The sequence below is a fragment of the Physeter macrocephalus genome, chromosome 16 (assembly GCF_002837175.3).
Source record: "Physeter macrocephalus isolate SW-GA chromosome 16, ASM283717v5, whole genome shotgun sequence".
NCBI classification, from domain to species: Eukaryota; Metazoa; Chordata; class Mammalia; order Artiodactyla; family Physeteridae; genus Physeter; species Physeter macrocephalus.
Genome location: NC_041229.1, coordinates 55,675,538 through 55,699,939, shown reverse-complemented (window position 1 = coordinate 55,699,939; position 24,402 = coordinate 55,675,538). Strand labels below are relative to the sequence as shown.

The window sequence follows — 24,402 nt, the reverse complement described above, 5'->3', positions numbered from 1 at the left end:
ATAGTAAAAGTAGCAAGGGAAAAACAACAAATAACATACAAGGGAATCCCCATAAGGTTAACAGCTGATCTTTCAGCAGAAACTCTGCAAGCCAGAAGGGAGTGGCAGGACATTTTTAAAGTAATGAAAGGGAAACCCCTACAACCAAGATTACACTACCTGGCACGGATCTCATTCAGATTCAACAGAGAAATTAAAAAGTTTACAGACAAGCAAAAGCTAAGAGAATTCAGCACCACCAAACCATTTATAACAAATGCTAAGGGAACTTGTCTAGGTAGGAAACACAAAAGAAGGAAAAGACCTAAAAAAAAACCACCCCAAAACAATGAAGAAAATGGTAATAAAACATACATATCGATAATTACCTTAAATGTAAATAGATTAAACGCTCTGACCAAAAGACATAGGCTGGCTTAATGGATACAAAAAGAAGACCTGTATATATGCTGTCTACAAGAGAGCCACTTCTGACCTAGGAACACGTACAAAGTGAAGGGATGGAAAAAGAAATTCCATGCAAATGAAAATCAAAAGAAAGCTGCAGTAGCAATTCTCATATCACACAAAATAGACTTTAAAATAAAGACTATTACAAAAGACAAGGAAGGACACTACATAATGATGAAGGGATCAATCCAAGAAGAAGATATAACAATCGTAAATATTTATGTAACCAACATAGGAGCTCCTCAACATATAAGGCAAATGCTAACAGCCATAAGGGGGAAATTGACAGTAACACAATAATATTAGGGGACTTTAACACCCCACTTTCACCAATGGACAGATAATCCAAAATGAAAATAAATGAAGAAACACAAGTTTTAAATGACACATTAAACAAGATGGACTTAACTTATATTTATGCAAATTCCATCCAAAAACAACAGAATACACTTTCTTCACAAGTGCTCACGGAACATTCTCCAGGATAGATCATATCTTGGTCACAAATCAAGGCTTGGTAAATTGAAGAAAACTGAAGTCATATCAAGTATCTTTTCCAACCACAATGCTATGAGACTAGATATCAATTACAGGAAAAAATCTGTAAAAAATACAAACACATGGGGCTTCCCTGGTGGCGCAGTGGTTGCGCGTCCGCCTGCCAATGCAGGGGAACCGGGTTCGCGCCCCGGTCTGGGAGGATCCCACATGCCGCGGCACGGCTGGGCCCGTAAGCCATGGCCGCTGAGCCTGCGCGTCCGGAGCCTGTGCTCCGCAACGGGAGAGGCCACAGCAGAGGGAGGCCCACATACCACCAAAAAAAAAAAAAAAAAATACAAACACATGGAGGCTAAACAATACACTACTAAATAACCAAGAGATCACTGAAGAAATCAAAGAGGAAATCAAAAAATACCTAAAACAAATGACAATCAAAATATGATGACCCAAAATCTAGGGGATGCAGCAAAAGCAGTTCTAAGAGGGAATTTTATAGCAATACAATCCTACCTAAGGAAACAAGAAACATCTCAAAGAAACAACCTAAACTTACACCTAAAGCCATTAGAGAAAGAAGAACCAAAAACCCCAAACTTAGCAGAAGGAAAGAAATCGTAAAGATAAGATCAGAAATAAATGAAAAAGAAATGATGGAAACAATAGCAAAGATCAATAAAACTAAAAGCTGGTTCTTTGAGAAGATAAACAAAATTCATAAACCATTAGCCAGACTCATCAAGAAAAAAAAGGGAGAAGTCTTAAATCTATAGAATTAGAAATGAAAAAGGAGAAGTAACAACTGACACTGCAGAAAGACAAAGGATCATGAGAGATTACTACAAGCAACAATATGCCAATAAAATGGACAACCTGGAAGAAATGGACAAATTCTTAGGAAAGCACAACCTTCCGACTGAAGCAGGAAGAAATAGAAAATATAAACAGACTAATCACAAGCATTGAAATTGAAACTGTGATTAAAAATCTTCCAGCAAGTCAAAGCTCAGGACCAGATGGCTTCACAGGCGAATTCTATCAAACATTTAGAGAAGAGCTAACACCTATCCATCTCAATCTTTTCCAAAATATACCAGAGAAAGGAACACTCCCAAACTCATTCTACTAGACACCCATCATCCTGATACCAAAACCAAAGATGTCAGAAAAAAAGAAAATTACAGGTCAATATCACTGATGAACATAGATGGAAAAACCCTCAACAAAATACTAGCAAACAGAATCCAACAGCACATTAAAAAGATCATACACCAATATCAAGTGGGGTTTAACTCAGGAATGCAAGGATTCTTCAATATACGCAGATCAATCAATGTGACACACCATATTAACAAAGTGAAGGAGAAAAACCATATGATCATCTCAATAGATGCAGAAAAGGTTTTTGACAAAATTCAACACCCATTTATGATAAAACTAAAAAACCTCCAGAAAGTGGACATAGAGGGAACCTACCTCAACATAATATAAGCCATATATGACAAACCCACAGCCAACATCATTCTCAATGGTGAAACACTGAAAGCATTTTCTCTAGAGCAGGAACAAGATAGGGTGCCCACTCTCACCACTGTTATTCAAGATAATTTTGGAAGTTTTAGCGATGGCAATCAGAGAAGAAAAAGAAATAAAAGGAATCCAAATTGAAAAGAAGAAGTAAAACTGTAACTGTTTGCAGACAACATGATAGTATACATAGAAAATCCTAAAGATGCCACCAAAAACTACTAGAGCTAATCAATGATTGATAATGTAGCAAGATACAAAATTAATGCACAGAAATCTCTGGCATTCCTATATACTAACAATGAGAAATCAGAAAGAGAAATTAAGGAAACACCCCTATTTACCGCTGCAACAAAAAGAATAAAACACCTAGGAATAAACATACCTAAGGAGACAAAAGACTTGTATGCAGAAAACTATAAGACACTGATGAAAGAAATTGAAGACGATACAAACAGATGGAGAGATATACCATGTTCTTCGATTGGAAAAATCAACATTTTGAAAATGACTATACTACCCAAAGCAATCTACAGATTCAATGCAATCCCTATCAAACTACCAATGGCATTTTTCACAGGACTGGGACAAAAAATTTCACAATTTGTATGGAAACACAAAAGACCCTGAATAGCCAAAGCAATTTTTAGAAAGAAAAACGGAGCTGGAGGAATCAGGTTCCCAGACTTCCAACTATACTACAAAGCTACAGTAATCAAGACAGTATGGTACTGGCACAAACACAGAAATATGCAACAGGATAGAAAGTCCAGAGATAAACCCATGCACATATGGTCACCTTATCTTTGACAAAGGAGGCAAGAATATACAATGGAGAAAAGACAGCCCCTTCAATAAGTGGTACTGGGAAAAATGAACAGCTATATGTAAAAGAATGAAATTAGAACACTCCCTAACACCATTTACAAAAATAAACTCAAAATGGATTAAAGACCTAACTGTAAGCCCAGACACTATAAAACTCTTAGAGGAAAACATAGGCAGAATGCTCCATTACATAAATCACAGCAAGATCCTTTTTGACCCACCTCCTAGAGAAATGGAAATAAAAACAAAAAAAAAAAACAAATGGGACCTAATGAAACTTAAAAGCTTTTGCACAGCAAAGGAAACCATAAACAAGATGAAAAGACAACTCTCAGAATGGTAGAAAGTATTTGCAAATGAACCAACTGACAAAGGATTAATCTCCAAAATATACAAGCAGCACATGCACCTCAATATCAAAAAAACAAACAACCTAATCCAAAAATGGGTGGAAGACCTAAATAGACATTTCTTCAAAGATATACAGATTGCCAACAAACACATGAAAGAATGCTCAACATCACTAATCATTAGAGAAATGCAAATCAAAACTACAATGAGTATTACCTCACACCAGTCAGAATGGCCATCATCAAAAATCTACAAACAATAAATGCTGGAGAGGGTGTCGAGAAAGGGAACCCTTTTGCCCTGTTGGTGGGAATGTAAATTGATACAGACACTATGGAGAACAGTATGGAGGTTCCTTAGAAAACTAAAAATATAACTACCATACGACCCAGCAATCCCACTACTGAACATATACCCTGAGAAAACCATAATTCAAAAAGAGTCATGTACCACAATTTTCACTGAAGCACTATTTACAATAGCCAGGACATGGAAGCAGCCTAAATGTCCATAGACAGACGGATAAGGAAGAAGTGGTACATGTATACAATGGAATATTACTCCGCCATAAAAAGTAACAAAACTGAGTTATTTGTAGTGAGGTGGATGGACCTAAAGTCTGTCATACAGAGTGAAGTAAGTCAAAAAGAGAAAACCAAATACCATATGCTAATGCACATATAGGGAATCTTAAAAAATGGTACTGATGAACTTATTGGCAGGGCAGGAATAAAGATGCAGAAGTAGAGGACAGACTTGAGGACACAGAGGGGGAAGGGGAAGGTGGGATGGAGTGAGAGAGTAGCATTGACATATATACACTACCAAATGTAAAATGGATGGCAGAGCAGCAAGCTGCTGTATAGCACGGGGAGATCAGCTTGATGCTTTGTGACAACCTAGATGGGTGGGATAGGGAAGGAGGGAGGGAGCCTCAAGAGGGAGGGGATATGGGGATATATGTATACATATAGCTGATTCACTTTGTTGTACAGCAGAAACTAACACAACATTGTAAAGCAATTATACTCCAATAAAAATATTTTAAAAAACAAACAGTATGGTACTGGGACAAAAACAAATATATAGATCAATGAATCAGAATAGAGAGCCCAGAAATAAACCCACGCATATATATCAAAAAAAAAGGAAAACACTGTTTTGAAAAGATACATGCACCCCAATGTTCACAGCAGCATTATTTATAATATCCAAGATATGGAAGCAACCTAAATGTCCATCAACAGATGAATGGATAAAGAAGATTTGGTATATATATATGTATGTATATATATATATATATATATATACACACACACATACACACAATGGTATACTCTTCAATGTGGTATATTGGTATATACAATGGTATGCTCTTCAGCCATATAAAAAGAATTAAATCTTGCCATGTGCAACAACAAGAATGGACTTGGAGGGTATTATGCTAAGTGAAATAAGTCATACAGAGAAAGACAACTAGTGTATATTTTCACTTATATGTGGAATCTAAAAAGTGAAACAAACCAATGAACATAACAGAAACAGTCTCACCCTAAATGCAAATGAACTGTACTCACCAATCAAAAGGCACTGAGTGGCTGGATAGATTAAAAAACAAGACCCAACAATATGCTGCCTTTAGGACACTCATTTCAGCTATAAAGTCATACATAGGCTCCAAGTGAAGGGGTACAAGATGATACTCTAAGCAAATGATAACCAAAACAAAATGGTTGTAGCCATACTTATGACAGATAGATAGACTTCAATCCAAAAATGATAACGAGATAAAAGTATATATATATAATGATATATTTATACAATGATAAAGGTGTCAATACCTCAAGAAGATATAACAATCATAAATATATATGTTCCTAATACCCAAGGACTCAGAGGAGAAATAAAGAATAATACAATAAGAGTAGGGGACTTCAGTACCCTGCTAAGAGCAATAGATACATCATCCCCATAGAAAAATCAAGAAAATGTTGGAACTCAACCACACTTTAGAACAAATGAACTTAACAAACATATACAGAACATTTCATTCAACATCAGTAGAATACACATTGTTCTCAAGTATACATAGAACATTCTCCAGGATAGGTCATATCATGGGCCACAAAACAAATCTTAGCAAATTTAAGAATACTGAAATAATACCAACACTCTTCTCTGACCACAGTGGTATGATATTAGAAATAAGCAAAAGGAGGAAGGTAAGTAGAGCTACAAATATGTGGAAACTAAACAACACACTTCTAAACAATTACTTAATCAAAGAAATAAAAAAGTTAATAAACAATTATCTCAAAACAAAGGAAAGTGAAAATACAACATATCATATTTTGTAAGATGAAGCAAAAGCAGCTTCAGGAAGAAAGTTTATATCAATAAATGCATATATTAAATTAGAAAGAGCTCAAATAAACAACCTAAGTTTACACCTCAAGTAACTAGGAAAAGAGAAACAAATTAAGCCCAAAGTTAGCAAAAGGAAGGGAATAATAAAAAATCAGAGCAGAAACAAATGCAATAGAGACCAGAAAAACAATGGGAAGAAAATCGATGAAACGAAATGCTGGTCTTTGAAAAGATAAACAAAATTAACAAACCTTTTGCTAGACTAAGAAAAAAAGAGAGATGACTCAAATAAATAAAATTAGAAATGAAAGAGGAGACATTACTACTGATACTACAGAAATACATAGAATTATAAGAAACTACTGTGAAAAATTATATGCCAACAAATTATATAACCTAAAAGAAATAAATACATTTCTAGAAACATACAATCTGTCAAGAGTAAATCAGGAAGAAATAGAAAATCTGAACAGACCAATAATGAGTTAAGAGATTGAGCCACTCATCAAAAATCTCCCAATGCAGAAAACTCCAATACCAGATGACTTTAAAGGTGAATTCTATCAACTATTTAAAGAAGAATTAAGACCAATCCTCTTCAAACTCTTCCGGAATATCAAGGAAGAGGGAACACTTCCAAACTCATTCTATGAAGCCAGCCTGTACCGAAACCACAAGAAAAGAAAACTATTGACCAACAGCCCTGATAAGTATAGGTAAAAAAATTCTCAACAAAATAATAGCAAGCCAAATTCAAGGATACATTAAAAGGATTCTACACCATGACCAAGAGGGATTTATCCCTGGCATGCAAGGATGACTCAAAATATGCAAACCAATAAATGTAATTCATCACATCAACAAAATGAAAGATAAAAATCACATGATCATCTCAAAAGACACAGAAAAAGCATTTAACAAAATACAACAGCCTTTCATGATTAAAAAGGCCCTTAACAGATTAGGTATAAAAGGAACATACATCAACATAACAAAGGCCATATCTGACAAACCCACAGCTAACATTATACTCAATGAAGAAAAACTGACAGTGTTCCTCTAAGAGCAGGAATAAGACAAGGATATTCACTCTGACCACTCCTATTCAATACAGTAGTGGAGGTCCTAGCTAGAGAATTAGGCAAGACAAAGAAATAAAAGGCATCCAAATCAAAAATGGAGAAGTAAAATTGTTGCTATTTGCTGATCATATGATCTTATATAAAGAAAATTCAAAAGAGCCAATCAAAAAATTGTTAGAATTAATCAATGGTTCAATAGTGTGGCAGGATGCAAAATCAATATACAGAATTTGGTAGCATTCCTTTACACTACTGATGAAGCATCAGAAAAAGAAATAAAGAAAACTATCCCATTCACAATAGTATTATTAAAAACAATAGAATACATAGGAACAAAATTTAACCAAGGAAGTGAAAGATATATACAGTGAAAACTATGAGGCTTTGCTGAAAGAAACTGAAGAAGACACAAACAAATGGAAAGACACCCCGTGTTCACAGATCAGAAGAATTAATACTGTTAAAAAGGCCTTATTACCCAATGAGATTCAATGGAATCCTCATCAAAATACTAAAGGCATCCTTCACAGAGACAGAAGAAACAATCCTGAAATGTGCACGTAACCACAAAAGACCTTGAATAGCCAAAACAATCCTGAGAAAAAAAGAACAAAGCTGGAGATATCACACTTCCTGATTTCAAACTATACATCAAGGCCACAGTAATACAAATAATATGGCATCAGCACAAAAATAGATAAATAGACCAATGGAACAGAATAAAATGTCCAGTATTAAATTCTGAAATATATGGTCAACCAATATTCAAAGAACACTCAATGGGGAAAAGACAGTCTCTTCAACAAATGGTACTGGGAAAACTGGAGAAACACATGAAGAACAATGATATTGAACCCTTATCTCACAGCACTCACCAAAATTTACTCAAAATGAATCAAGACTTAAACATAAGACTGATACCATAAAACTCCCAGAGGAAAATGCAGAGAAGAAGCTCACCAATATTGGTTTTGGCAATGACTTTTTGGACATGATGCCAAAAGCATAAACATCAAAAGCAAAAATCAACAAATGGGACTACATCAAACTCAAAAGCTCCTTTACAGAAAGGAAACAACACAATGAAAAGACAGCCTAGAGAATGGGAGAAAACTTTTGCAAACCTTGTATTGGATAAGGCGGTAATATCTAAAATATATAAAGAAAGCATACAACAACAACAACATAATAATAATGAATGTGATTAGAAAAATGGGCAGAAGAACTAAATAGACATTTTCCAAAGAAGATATAAAAATGGCCAATAGGCACATGAGAAGATGCTCAACATCACTAATCATCAGGGACATGCAAATAAAAACTACAATGAGATATTACCTCACACCTGCTAGAATTGCTATCATCAAGAAGACAAGAGACAACAGATGCCATCAAGGATGCAGTGAAAAGGGAACACTTTTACACTCATTGGTAAATTAGTCCAAACACTACAGAAAACAATATGGAGTTTCCTCAAAAAAATTAGAAAAAGATCTATCAAATGATCCAGCAATCCACTTCTGGGTATATACCCAAAGGAAATGAAAACAGGAGTTCAATAAGATGTATGCACTGCCATGTTTATTGCAGCATTATTCACAATAGCCAAGATATGGAAACAACTCAAATGCCCATCAATGGATGAATGGATAAAAATTATGTGGTATATATACATAATAGAATATTACTCAGCCATGAGAAAGAAGGATATCGTGCCATTTTTGACAATATGGATGGACCTTGAGCACACAGGCTAAGCAAGATACGTCAGACAGAGAATGACAAGTACTGTATGATATCACTTATATGTAGAATCTAAAACTATCAAACCTGCAAAAAGAAAAAAACACAAAGAGTAAATCAGTGGTTACCAGGGGATGGGGATTTGGGGATAAGATTGGTGGTGTTGAAGGGTACAAACTTATACTGAGCACTAAATAAGCCATAGAGAGCTAATGTATAGTATATTGAATATAGGTAATATTTTACTATATGCATGTAATATGATAAACATTGTTACAATGGCAACCATATTCAATATACAAATGTATCAAAGTGACACTGTACACCTTAAATTCACACAATGTTATATATCAAACTAAGCCAACTAAAACAAATAAATTAATTAAATATTTGGGAAGTTTTCAGATATCTTTCTACTAATGATTTCTAGTTTAATTCCATTTTTGTCAGAGAACACCCTTGGTAAAATTTATATTCTTTTAAATTTGTCAAGATTTGCTTCATGGCCCAGAACATAGTCTATATTCTATATATTTGTTTGTTTTCCTATTTGTTCTGTCAACTACTGAAAAAAAAAGTGTTAAAATGTCTACGTATAATTGTGGATTTTTCTATTTCTCCTTTAAGTTCATCAGAGTTGCTTCATGTAATTTGAAGTTTTATTATTCAGTGCATACACAATTAGGCTACTATGTGCTTTGATGAACTGACTCATTTATTATTATATAATGTTCCTCTTTATCGCTAATAATTTTCCTTGTTTTTGAAGGTTATTTTGCCTGATATTAAAACCAAGCAGGATCCTCTCAGGCCCTCCTGGGTACAAAAGTCTTTCCATGTCCCGCATTTCTTGTTTGTAGGAAAAACGTTTCAGCCTCCTAGACCTTCCCTGAGTTCCAAGTGTCAGATTCAGTTACTAATTAGCAGGGTGAGAGAAGGCAAAAAGAAAAAATAGTGCAGCATGGGGCAGGGCCCTGGTTCCTCCTGGGGTGGGATGGGGGGATGTGCATAACAATTTGATATATATCTCTGAGTTCTTCTACAGGAACTAGGGCCCCCACCCAGGTGGAGGATGGTAACTTCAGGCTGAGCACAAGCACATGGACCCAGACTGGTTAGAACCAGAAAGCTGATGATTGAGATTCCTGGAACACCACCCTGTTACCTCACTACCAACCAATCAGAGGAAGGTTATACACCCTGCAGCCCTCCCTCCAAATTTTGCCTATAAAAAGTCTTCCCTGAAAACCATCAGGGAGTTCAGATTTTTGGAGCACAAGCTGCCCTTTCTCCTTGCTCAGCCCTTCAATAAACCTTTCTCTGCTCCAAACTCCGACATTTTGGTTTGTTTGGCCTCACTGTGCACTGGGCACATGAACTTGTGTGCAGCAACAGTATCAATATAGCCACTCCAGATTTAACTTGATTAGTGTTTGTATAGTATATATTTCTGCATTATTTTACCTTTAACCACTAAAACATATTAAAATAACATTGTGGTTATAGTTGAAATGGGGTTCTTATAGACAGCATGAAGTTGAGTTTTTTATAATCCAACCTGATCATCTGTTTTTAATTGGTATGATTCAACTATTTACCTTGGGTGTAGGTCTATTTCTGCAATCTCAATTCTGTTCCATTGATCTTCATCTATTCTTTCATCAATATCATAAATTTTTGATTACTTTACCTTTATAATAATTCTTAAACTCAAGTAGTGTGAGTTCTACAACCCTGTTCTTTTTCAAAACTATTTTGGCTCTTCTAGTTCCTTTGCCATTTCATAAAATTTTTACACCCCTTGTTAATACCTTAATAAAATAGCTTGCTAGGTTTCTTTCATCTGTGTTCTGTAGTTTTCAGCATACAGATCAGGCACACATATTTTCTTTTAGATTGATGCTCAAGTACCTGATTTATTTTTGGATGCTATTATAATGGTGCTATTTTAATTTCAAATTCCAATTCTTCATTACTGAAATATAGGATTACTGGAATATAGGAATACAACTGATTTTGTATATAGACCTTGTATCCTGTGACCTTGTGAAACTGAGTTATTAGTTCTAGGAGCTTTTTCGTAGATTATTTTATAACTTCTACATAGCCCACCAAGCTGTATGTGAATAGAAAGTTTGCTTTCTTCCTTTCAAGTCTATTTGTCTGCATGCCCTTTATTTATCTTTCTTTCCACAGTACATTGCCTAGGACTTCCAGTATGATGTTCAGTAGGAGTGGTAAGGGAGGACATTCTTTTTAAAAAATTTTTATTTTATTGAAGTATAGTTGATTTACAATGTTGTATTAATTTCTGCTATACAGCAAAGTTTAAGTTATATATATACATACTTTTTTATATTTTTTCATTATGGTTTATCACAGGATATTGATATAGCACAGGTCCCTGTGTTTTACAGTAGGACCTTGTTGTTTATCCATTCTGTATATAATAGTTTGCATCTGCTAATCCCAAACTCCTAATCCATCTCTCCACCACCCCTCCTCCCTCTTGGCAACCACAAGTCTGTTCTCTATGTCTGTGAGTCTGTTTCTGTTTGGTAGTTAAGTTCATTTGTGTCATACTTTAGATTCCACATATAAGTGATATAATATGGTATTCATCTTTCTCTTTCTGACTTACTTCACTTAGTATGATCATCTCTAGGTCCATTCATGTGGCTCCAAATAGCATTATTTCATTATTTTTTATGGCTGAGTAGTATTCCATTGTATGTATGTACCACAACTTCTTTATCCATTCATCTGAAGGTAGACATTTAGGTTGTTTCCATGTCTTGGCTGTTGTGAATAGTGCTGCTATGAACATACAGGTGCATGTATCGTTTTGAATTATAGTTTTGTCTGAATATATGTCCAGGAGTCGGATTGCTGGATCATATGGCAACTGTATTTTTAGTTTTTTAAGGAATCTCCATGATGTTTTCCAAAGTGGCTGTACCAATTTACATTAGGGAGGGCATTCTTGCCTTGTTCCCAATCTCAGGAGAAAAACATTCATTTTTTTCACCATTAAGAATAATGTTAGGGCTTCCCTGGTGGCGCAGTGGTTGCGCGCCCGCCTGCCGATGCAGGGGAAGCGGGTTCGCGCCCCGGTCTGGGAGGATCCCACATGCCGCGGAGCGGCTGGGCCCGTGAGCCATGGCCGCTGAGCCTGCGCGTCCGGAGCCTGTGCTCCGCAACGGGAGAGGCCGCAACGGAGGGAGGCCCGCATACCACAAAAAAAAAAAAAAAAAAAGAATAATGTTAGCTACAGGCTTTTAAAAGTTCTCCTTTGTTAGTTTAAGGAAGCTCTCTTCTATTCCTACTTTGCTGAGAACTTTTAGTCACAAATGGAATTTTTGTTGAATGTTGTCAAATGCTTTTGCTGCATCAATTTAAGTGATCGTGTAGTTTTCTTTAGACTGTTGATACAGTAAATTACATTGACTGAATTTTTTAATGTTGAACCAGTCTTACACTCCCAAGATGGACCCCCACTTGGTCATGATATATTCTCTTTTTTATGTACTCATGGATTTGAGATGCTAATGTTTTGTCAAAGTGTTTTCTGTCTATGTTCATAAGTTACAATTATCATTGATACAGAGGGACATTATATTATGATTAATTTTCTATTGTTACTGTAACAACACAAATTCAGTGGCTTGAAACAACACAAATATATTATTTTACATTTCTGTAGGTTGGAAGACTTGTCTGGGTCTCACTTGGCTACAATCGAGGTGCCAGCAGGTCTGTGCTCCTCTCTAGAGTTCCTTAGGGAAGGAAAATCCATTTGCTGCTCATTCAGGTTGTTGGCAGAATTTAGTTCCCTGTGGTTGTAGGACTCAGGTCCCCCATTTCCTTGCTGTCTATCAGCTAAGGGCCATCCTCATCTTCTAGATGCCACCAATATTCCTTGGCTCACAGCCTGGTTTCTTCATCTTCAAAAGGAGCAATGGTGGGTTGAGTCTTTCTCATGCTTTGAATATTTCCTGCCTTTTCTCCATTGTTGCAGTTCTCTGACTGCAACTAGGAAAGGTTCTCTGCTTTTAAGGACTCATGTGATTAGACTGAGCCCACCCAGATAATCCAGGATAATCTCATCATCTGAGGATCCATAACCTCAATTAAATCTGCAAAGACCTTTTTACCACGTATGGTAATATATTTACTGGTTCCAGGAATTAGGGCATGGCCATTTTTGGGAGGCCATTATTCTGTCATGAAAAAAGCAAATTCTCCAAGGACACATACTAATCCTAAATATGTATGCTCTTAATAATGGAGCTTCAAAATATATGAAGCAGAACTGATAGATACAAAAGAAAAATAGAAATCAATCATTATGGTTGAAGACGTCATTACTCCTCTCTCAGTAATGGATAGAACAGGCAGAAAATCCTTAAGAACAGAGGCAGTCTGAACATTATTAGCCAACTTGACCTAACAACATTTACAAAACAATCTCCTAAACAAATGTAGAGTAAACATTCTTCTCACATGCTCTTGGAATATTAAGACAGACCATATTCTGGACAATAAGACGAATCTTAGTAAATATGAAAGAACAGGAATCACACAAAGTATGCACTCAGATGAGAACAGAATTAAACTAGAAATCAATAATAAAATAACTGGGACATCTGCAAATATTTAGAAATTTGAAAAAATATTTCTAAAAAACCCATGGTCAAGGGAGAAGGCTCAGGGGGAAAATTTTTTACATTTAGAACTAAATAAAAATTAAAATGCAAAACATCAAAATTGCACAATGCAGCTGAAGCAGTGCTTATAGTTAAACATACAGTATTAAATGCTTATGATGGAAAGAAAAAAGACTTAAAATCAGTAACCTAAGTTTCTACTTTACCACACTAGAAACAAAAGATAAAAATCAAACTGAAGGCAAACAAAAGAAATACAATATAAAGATCTGAACAAAAATCTATGAAATTAATAACAAAAAACAATAGAGAAATCAATGAAACCTTACTGTTCCTTTGCCAAGATCAATGCAATTGATATATCTCTAGCTAGCTGAACAAAAAGGGGAAAGAACTACAAATTATGAAAAGCAGTGATAATAGAGGAAATATAATGACTGATCCCACAGTCATTAAAAGGATAATATTTTAAAATATTATGAACAACTCTGTCCATAAATTCAACAACTTAATGATACAGACCAATTCCTCAAAAAACACAAACTATCAACAACAGCTGAAGAAGAAAGATAACCTGAAGGCCATGTATCTATTAATGAAATTGACTTTATAAATAACAACCTTCCAACAAATAAAACTTAGGCTCAGGTGCGTTTACTGTTGAATTCTACCAAATACACAGGAAGAAATAATACAGATTCTACACAGCTTCTTCCAGGAAATAAAAGAGGACAGAACGTTTTCAACTCATTTTATGAGGTCAGCATTATCATAATACCAAAACCAGATAATGACATTACCAGAAAAGAAAAATGTAGACTAATATCCCTTGTGAAAATACTCAGAATTTTAAATTTCAAACATTATAGTTTCTTAGTTATAGAAACTCTATTTGGTTCTTTTTATATCTTACGTACCTCATTATGTTCTTGTTTTCCTTTAAATCCTTGATACATTTATAATAGCTTTTAAAAAAAATTTTACACAAGCTCTTTTTAAAATTTTTTATTGGAGTACAGATGATTTCTAATGTGTTAGTTTCCAGTGTACAGTAAAGTTAATCAGTTATCCATATACATACATCTACTCCTTTTTAGATCTTTTCCCATATAGGCCATTACAGAGTACTGAGTAGAGTTCCCTGTGCTATACAGTAGGTACTTAGTAGTTATTTACTTTACATGTAGTGGTGTGTATATGTCAATCCCAATCTCCCAATTTATCCCTCCCCCACTTACCCCCTGGTAAGCATGTTTGTTTTCTACATCTGTAACTCTATTTCTGTTTTGTAGACAAGTTCATTTGTACCCATTTTTTTTTTTTAGATTCCACATATAAGCACTATCATATGGTATTTGTCTTTCTCTGTCTGACTTACTTCACTCAGTATGACAATCTCTAGGTCCCTAAATGTCCATCACCAGAGGAATGGATAAAGGAGATGTGGTACATATATACAATGGAATATTACTCAGCCATAAAAAAAGAACGATATAATGCCATTTGCAGCAACGTGGATGGACCTAGAGATTGTAATAGCTTTTTAAAAGTCCCTTTCTGTTTAAAACACCCTTTCTATCAGTCTGTCTTTTCTGGATCTTTTTTTTAAATGAGTAGTTTTGCTCCTGGTTTTAAGCCACATGTTCCTGCTTCTTTGAATACCTAGTAATTTTATTATTGGCTGTTGGACACTGTGACTGCTGCACTGTTAGAAGCTTGACATTTTTGTCTCCTTTAGAGTGCAGTAAAAAAAATTTTGGCAGGCATTTAGATTACTAGCAAATCAACTGGATATTTTTTAGAGCAGGTGTAAAATACCCTTTAATCTAGGGCTTATTTAGCCCTATTACTGAGGTGTGACCTTTCTGGGATTTTTACTGAAGGCCCATATGCCCAACAAAGTCTAGCTTCCAATATGGCTAGTTAGAACTTAAATATCTTCCAGACCCATGTGAGCTCTTAGAATGGTTCAGCTAAAAGCTCCCTAGTAGTACTTTGCCCAGGCTTGTGGCACTTCACCCTATTTGTGTACCTCTTAGATAGCAACAACATGCTCAAGCAGATGCCATGAAGATTTCTGGAGGTCCTTCTCTGGAGAGCTCTCTCCCTTTTGGAATTCTTCCCTCAAAATTACTGCCGCCTTGATCTCCCAAAAATCCAATCTCTCTCTCCTCAATTTCACAAGATTGCCATGCTTTGCTTAGATTCTTTCTGCTGTGTGATAGCTAGAGCATGCCTCCAGGCAGAACATGAGGGCAATCATAACACTCTCCTATTATTCCCTTCTTTCACAGATCACAGTTCTGCACTGACTGCTGTCCAGCATCTGAGAATGGATATTTCATATATTTTTTCTGATTTTCTAGTTATTTATGTCAGGAGGGCACATCTAGCACCTATAAATTGTCATGGCCAGAAGTAGAAACATCAATGTTTCATACACAGTTCAACACGGTTATAAAAACTGCCCGTGTATTAAGCCTACAATATGGTATGAGCTGTAAAATATAAAAAGGGAACCTTTACTTTCCCAGTCAATATTTCACAGGTAAAATAATAACATAAATATGTTTCAGAGTTTGACAATTTTTTAAGTTTTAAAGAATGGATTGGAAGAACAAGGAGAGCAGTTAATATTCTCAATGCCCATAATATGTCTTATCTTAAGGGAAACAAACCAAATCTTTTGAAAATAGTTATGTATTATACCGTATTAAAAGTATTTTTATTCTCCTTTCTGACGTTGTTTACTATAATAATCAAACAAATTCAGTTTAATTATCATGTTGTTTCTGCTTTATTCCCATGTTTGTCTGAAGGTTTTTTCTGAAAGATATAGATCAGAAATTGGAAAGGCTAGACTCAAAATCTTGTTTGAAAGGACCGTATGGATTCTCTCTTATCTATTGATATGCAAAGAATAAACTCATGGAAACAGGCTTCCCAATGTAAGCTGACACCATCATGTCAATTAGACATCAATCCATCTGTAACAGGGGACTGAGTCAGAATTTCCAAGATTAAATTTTAGCGCAGGAGCAGATGACTTTGTGGAGGCACACTGATAACCCTAGACATAGCAGGACATTACTTATGCCAGATTGAATGAACTGATGAGAGCAGTATAATCATGCTTATTCAGTTTGGAATTTTGTTGGTACTCTTTTTAACATTCTATTTTCTGATGGGCATATGAGAAAACACATTCTCTTTTGACTATTCTCTCTTATGTTTATGAAAAACATACTTTCTATTTAGTATCTTGTTCTCACCACCCCTCAGAATTCAGGTACAAATACTTTTTACTGAGTCTCTATGTTTCATGGCAATACAGTCATTTGCATGGGTTGAATAAAAATCTGTCCTCCTTTCACTGGGATATTATTGGACAAATTGATTGTGTAATCAAGGCCATTCCTAAAGGATCATATTTGAGGATACATTTCATTCAATCTGATATGACAAGCCTCCAGTCCCCACTAAGGACACAGATCTAATTGGTATTTGGAACCAATGTCTACAAGCCTTCCTAGGCAAACTGTCTGGTGTCCGTTGTTGTACATTGTCCCAGCATTACAAGTAGTAAGAATGGCCACTGACTTGCAGGAAAAGGAGAGAGGAATTTGCCCACATCTGGAAGTATACAGGTGAAACCTGGCGCAAATGAATTTATTTTGTAAATAATAGTGATAAAAAGAGTTCTGGAAAGATTTTATTGAAAATGAAATTCTAGACTCCATACATACTCTCGGGACAAAACCTAATTTAATGGCCTTAGCAGTTGTCTAACGTGGTCGGATTCTAGATTTGCTGATTATAAACAAGGAACCTAATGTGTGTTAATTGACCATTCTTACTGCACTGACGTAAATTAATAAAGCCAAATAATACAAATCACAATGAGAGCAGTCTCTAAATAATCCACAGAAGTTATTTATGATCACAAGAGGAGACTTAAATTATTCAAAACTTAGCAATAAGGCAAAAGGTGATTGCTGGGCCCTGTAATATCATGGTAGCACACTGTTTAAGGGTTGACCTAAGGGTCATCTGACTCTTATGGGAATGTAACTTTCCTTGAACTATCAATATTATTTACTATCGATTAGGGCCAGACTATGTAAAGTTAGATGTTGACTTGTAGAAAACTAATAAAAGTGGAAATGATTTTTGTCCAGTAGAGATGCAAATGATTTTTGATAGAGAAGATAACTCCAAAGGTATGTTTTTATTGCCATAGAGTATATTAACCAAGTTAACATGATAGGTTTGTATCCAATTTAGCAATGTAGTTTCAGCATTTCTTTGTTGCTGACTATACGCATGTTGGTTTCTCACTTCTCTTTTGAGTGGGTTTTGTCATCCTGCTTGTTCCAACATTAATGTGCTAAATAAAACTTATACTCTGCTCACTATCTATATGCATGAGAATTATATTTTTTGAGATTTATACTTTCACAAAAGGATATAAAAATGCTCCAGAGAAATGTTGCTTTTACTGGCAAAACAGGAATTCAGCTGATCTTCTAGAGGCAATTCCCAGAACTTATATATCTATTTTTATTTCATTATTGATCAGATTAAGTACTTAATTTTCACAAGTAATCTAAAGAGTAATAACTATACTGACAAATAATAATCAATTCGTCACCATCAGCAATCCATAACTACACCCAACCAATAAAGAGCAACCCAGAATAACCTTCACAAACAAAACCAACTTCTTTGCTATGAAAAATTATCCAAACATCCAAATCTTAAATCATGTGCCACCACTTCAGCCACTTCTGACTGTGCAGCATGCAAGCAAAGAAAGCTCCACAATCAAACCTAAAATAAAACCCCCTAGATAACCATATTTGAAGTTGAGGTTTCAGGATACCCTTCAGTAACCAGAGTAATAGTATACAATAAACACTGCAAACATACCACCTAAATATGCTAAAATAAAACTATTAATCCTAAAAAACACACAAAAATTATTAAAATAACATATCCAACCCTACCACTTACAATAAGTAAGACTTTTACAAATCATACATTACACATCAGATACAATAACAGCCTTTTCATTTGGAATACACATTTGCCAGAACATTGCCTATGGCTAACTAATCTGATGTATATATATACTAACGAAGCATCTCTAGTTTGTACGTGTCTATTTATTCATGTATGGTGAGACTTATATACAGAGCCTACATACACACAGAAACCTGGAATATCAGATTGATCCCATTATTTTCACATACGGAAACAGCGTTTATAGGCTATATACTCATAGGAGAATAAGTATTCTGAGGTGATACAGTCATTACAAATCAAATTTCAGCTATCCCTTATATTAACACTAGTTAATAGAATGAATTAGAAGTGGATAAGTCTACCCGTACACAGTTCTTTTTTTACTTTTTTAACATGAAAAAGGAACAAATCAGTCTTCAGGATTAACATCAAATATAAATAAAATCCCATTCCATCTCAATACATAATCAAAATAACTGATGATTTATTTCCCTAATTCCACAATTACCTGATTAGAGAGCTATTACCACAAATGACCCCCAACCATGCTAGCTCTGCTGCCATAGGTGCTGGCAATATGAATAATGCCTGCTGTCTGTCCTGCTCAGATGTTTATTGTCAAAATCGAAGACTCAGAATGAGTATATCTGATTGGTAAAACCTAGGTTACATGATTCCCTCTAGATATATGATAACCTGGAAAATGTAAGTTGTTTTGTTTTCTTTAATCTATCTTGAGAAGACAAGCTTGACTTTTATCAAATGTAAATCTGACCTTTTGTTTTACCCACTTTAAAATATTCAGGATAATTCCAAACTCTCTAACTTGTTATTTACGCACTGCTATAGTCTTCTCATAACATGTTTTCCCAGATTATTCTCCCAATCTATCTCCCATCTCCTCCCTACCCCTCCTTTTTTCTCTCTCTCCTTCCCTTCATCCTTCATCCTCTCTTTCTTCCACACACACACACACACACCACATCCCCTCTTGCTCCAGTATACTGTAATCTCTGAAACAAGTGATTATCACTGCCCATGGTTCCCCTGAGTAATGATCTTCCCTCAGCTCAAATGATACCTTTGCATGAAGTAATCTCCAACTCTCTCAAGTAGAATCATTCACTCGTCTCAAAATTACACTGTACACAGCTTTCTATTTTTACCATACCTCTACTAGCCTATACATCTCCTTCTTTCAGAATCCCCCATCCCTATCCCTCAAACTGAGTTAGAAATTGTTCTTGTGTGTTCCTGAGCAATGTGAAATTAACTTTAGTTTAGCACTTATCGCAAAGTATTACAATTGCCTCTTTCTTATACTGTGAACTCCAACAGGACTGGATGTGTGTATATTCACCATTGCATTCCATATGCCTCGTGCCCAGTAGGTACTCAATAAATATTTGTTGAATGGTAAGAAAGAATCAAGATTAGATGTTTCCTAGTCTGCCTCACTGATGACTGAGCTACTCAAAACACTGAGGAAAATGCTATTTACATGGTAGGTACACTTAAAAGTTTATGAAATTCTTAGATAAAAAGAAATTAAATGACAATAGTAAGTTTACAAGTTTGTCTTCAGAATTTCCAGTGAATGTAAAAAGCAGGAATTAGACTGACTGCATTACTGGAACAGCGCTCCTGCAAATACTATCAACAGTCCTGCTACCAAACTGTGATGAAATTGTGTGTACACTTGCTTATCTTCATCTAAAGCCTTTATCTCCAGGAGCAGCACATAACCTCATACAGAAGAGGGTAAATGGAGGTTTCTTTTTTTTCTTTTTTTTTTTTTTTGTGGTACGCGGGCCTCTCACTGTTGTGGCCTCTCCCGTTGCGGAGCACAGGCTCCAGACGCACAGGCTCAGTAACCATGGCTCATGGGCCCAGCCGCTCCGCGGCATGTGGGATCTTCCCGGACCGGGGCATGAACCCGTGTCCCCTGCATCAGCAGGCGGATTCTCAACCACTGCGCCACCAGGGAAGTCCAATGCAGGTTTCTTGAGCTGGGGAATGTGTCTTACCCGTGGATGTGAAAACCATTTGCCTGCATTCAGAGTCGACAGGAAATCCCAATCAAATAAGGAAGGGTGGGTCAAAGAGGCATTTGGCAGGACCTCATTGATATTGGTTGTTCTTCTCAGGTCAGAGTCATGCATGAGAAAAGGCACATGATCATAACTGCAGGCAGAGAGGGAAAAGAGGGGAAGAGGTGGATAGGCTGAATTCAGCCTCCCTGGAAAATAGGGTTCTCAGTTCATCAAGGTCACAAGTCTTACTAGGGCTTCTTACTCCCTCCCAAATCTTAGCAAAGGACTAAGTACCAGTAATTTATACTTTGATGTCAATATTTTTCTGCCCAAGGAAGCAATCTTTTGTGGTGTATAATAACCATGTTAGCTATGGTGAAAGAGTAGCTTTCCTATCCAGGGAATTTATGGATCAAGAAAACAATAGGTAGAGTAGTGATCTGAGAGTAAGGTGAGTGAGAAGTGGATGGGGCAAGGCCCTGAGGTTCCCAGAACCATACTAAGCAGGTACCTACACAATTTCCCTGTGTTTTTCTGACTCATTTCCCAACTGGCAACTGCCCTGAGTATTTCTAGTCCTAGATCCTTCACATCAGATGGCATCATTAGAAAAGTTTATTATCTGAAAACTTCTGTTATCAGATATTTGCCTTGAAGAGTCTCTGCTTTTACAAAAATCTCTCTTCCTTTATCATTAAAATATATATGAAGAGAACTCTGTAATGACCATGAAGGAGTAACAGGATTGAGACTTAGCCTCCTGTCCATAAACAAATCAAACTGGATAAAATAAGAGAATTAACTTTTTTAGGAAATGGACAATGGGGAGCACAGTATAATTATCTGAGAAAAGGCAAACAAATGAAATAGGCTCTACCATTACCCTGGCTTCATTCTTGCAGGTAAATACTGGAATGTGGCATGGGGCAAGGAGGGGGGCATCTAAAAAGTACCCAGCTATTGTACTGAAATTAGGAGAAGGAGATAAGATTAAGGAAAGGTCAATACAGCTAGAATTTGTTGGCTAGAGTCCCAGAGACAAATGGGAGCTATGCAAAAAGAAAGCATTCCAGGGAAATATGTACAGAGGTCCCTTGAAGTATGGTTAATATCAATTTGTAAAAAAAACAAAACAAAACAATATCAATTTGTACATGTGCAGAGTAAAACTCTAAGAAGTTTGCCAAGAACAACTTCCAAGAAAAGGAAAATTACCAGAAAGTTGTAAGACAATTTGCAGAGCTCACACAGGGGTGTAATTCATTCAAGTTCTATCAGTGGAGCAACCTCAATAATTACATGGGCACACCTTTGAAATGGGAATAATTTAGAACTAGAATTACTTTAGAGCGTCCATAAAAGAACTTAAAAACAAGCCTCCAAAGGATCAAACTAGTCTGCAAGTAACTTAACTGCCTGCTAGAAAAAAACCAAAATTCTTTAAAGGAATACAAGAAATATACCACCCAGAATGGCAAAATCACAATGTCTGGCATGTAACCAAAATTTACCAGACACGTAAAAAAGTATGAAAATGTAACCACAACCAGGAGAAATTACTCAATAAAGACAAACTTGGAAATGACAGAGGTAACAAGGATATTAAATCATGTAAAACAAAAATATAGATGATGCATAAAATAGATGCAAAGGAACACATGAACATAATGAAGACATAACTCTGAGGTATGAAAAAGAAATAAATGGAAATTCTAGTGATGAAAAAATATAATAACTGAAATGAAAATTTCACTACATGAATTTAACAGCATATTTGATATTACAGATCATGTAAAGAACAGTGAATTTGAAGATGTAGCAACAGAATCTATCCAAATGATCTGTGAGACAATATCAAGCAGTATTATATATGTGTGGTTGGAGTACTAAAAAGAGGGAAGGGAGATTTTGTCTGGCGTTAGAGTAAGACGCGGAGATCACCTTCCTCACCACAGATACATCAGAAATACATCTACACGTGGAACTGCTCCTATAGAACACCCACTGAACGCTGGCAGAAGACCTCAGACCTTCCAAAAGGCAAGAAGAACACCCACTGAACGCTGGCAGAAGACCTCAGACCTTCCAAAAGGCAAGAAACTCCCCACGTACCTGGGTAGGGAAAAAGAATAAACAGAGACAAAAGAATAGGGACGGGACCTGCACCAGTGGGAGGGAGCTGTGAAGGAGGAAAGGTTCCCACACACTAGAAGCCCCTTCTCAGGCGGAGACTGCAGGTGGTGGATGGGGAAAGCTTCAGAGCCACGGAGGAGAGCTCAGTAACAGGGTGCGGAAGGCAAAGCGGAGAGATTCCCGCAGAGGATCCGTGCCGACCAGCACTCACCAGCCCGAGAAGCTTGTCTGCTCACCACCGGGACGGGCAGGGGCTGGGAGCTGAAGCTCGGGCTTGGTCGGAAGCCGGGAGAGGACTGGGGTTGGCGGCGTGAACACAGCCTGAAGGGGTTAGTGCACCACAGCTAGCCGGAAGGGTGTCCAGGAGAAGTCTGGAGCTGCCTAAGAGGCAAGAGACCTTTTCTTCCCTCTTTGCTTCCTGGGGCGCGAGGAGAGGGGATTAAGCACACTGCGTAAAGGAGCTCCAGAGACGCGAGCGAGCCGCAGCTATCAGTGCGGACACCAGAGACAGGCATGAGATGCTAAAGGCTGCTGCTGCCGCCACCAAGAAGCCTGTGTGCGAGCACAGGTCACTCTCCACACCTCCCCTCCCGGGAGCCTGTGCAGCCCACCACCGCCAGGGTCCCGGGATCCAGGGACAACTTGCCCGGGAGAACAAACGGCGCACCTCAGGCTGGTGCAACGTCATGCTGGCCTCTGCTGCTGCAGGCTCAAACTGCATCCGTACCCCTCCCACCCCTGGCCTGAGCCAGAGCCCCCGAATCAGCTGCTCCTTTAACCCCGTCCTGTTTGAGCGAAGAGCAGACGCCCTCGGGCGACCTACGCGCAGAGGTGGGGCCAAGTCCAAAGCTGAACCCCGGGAGCTGTGCGAACAAAGAGGAGAGGGGGAGGTCTCTCCCAGCAGCCTCAGAAGCAGCGGATTAAATCTCCACAATCAACTTGAAGTGCCCTGCATCTGTGGAATACCTGAATAGACAGCAAATCATCCCAAGTTGAGGAGGTGGACTTTGGGAGCAAGATATATTATTATTTTCCCCTTTTTCTCTTTTTGTGAGTGTGTACTTGTGTGCTGCTGTGTGAGATTTTGCCTGTATAGCTTTGCTTTCACCATTTGTCCTAGGGTTCTGACCGACCCATTTTTTTGTTTATTGTTTTACTTTTCAAAATTTTTCTTCTTAATACTTATTTTAGTAACTTTACTTCATCCTACTTTATCTTCTTTCTTCCTTTCTTTCTTCCTCCCTTCCTTCCTCCCTTCCTTCCTCCCTCCCTTCCTTTCTTTGCTTTCTATTTTTTCTCCCTTTTATTCTGAGGCGTGTGGAATAAAGGCTCTTGGTGCTCCAGCTAGGCGTCAGGGCTGTGTCTCTGAGGTGGGAGAACCAACATCAGGACACTGGTCCACAAGACACCTCCCAGCTCCACGTAATATCATATGGCGAAAATCTCCCAGAGATCTCCATCTCAACACCAAGACCCAGCTTCACTCAACAACCAGCAAGCTACAGTGCTGGACACCCTATGCCCAACAACTACAAAGACAGGACTACAGCCCCATCCATTAGCAGAGAGGCTGCCTAAAATCATAATAAGGCTACAAACACCCCAAAACACACCACCAAACGTGGACCTGCCCACCAGAAAGACAAGATCCAGCCTTATCCACCAGAACACAGGCACTAGTCCCCTCCACCAGGAAAC

At 37.1% G+C, this 24,402-nt stretch overlaps 1 protein-coding gene across 1 annotated transcript in view; it reads right to left on the bottom strand.

Moving 5' to 3' along the window:
* Positions 1–24,402, bottom strand: part of GDPD4 (glycerophosphodiester phosphodiesterase domain containing 4) — a 135,132-nt gene that overhangs the window by 64,076 nt on the left and 46,654 nt on the right. The window contains exon 9 of the mRNA XM_024131598.1: positions 20,566–20,722. Coding sequence (XP_023987366.1) covers positions 20,566–20,722 — 157 coding nt within the window. The remainder of the gene's footprint in view (positions 1–20,565; positions 20,723–24,402) is intronic.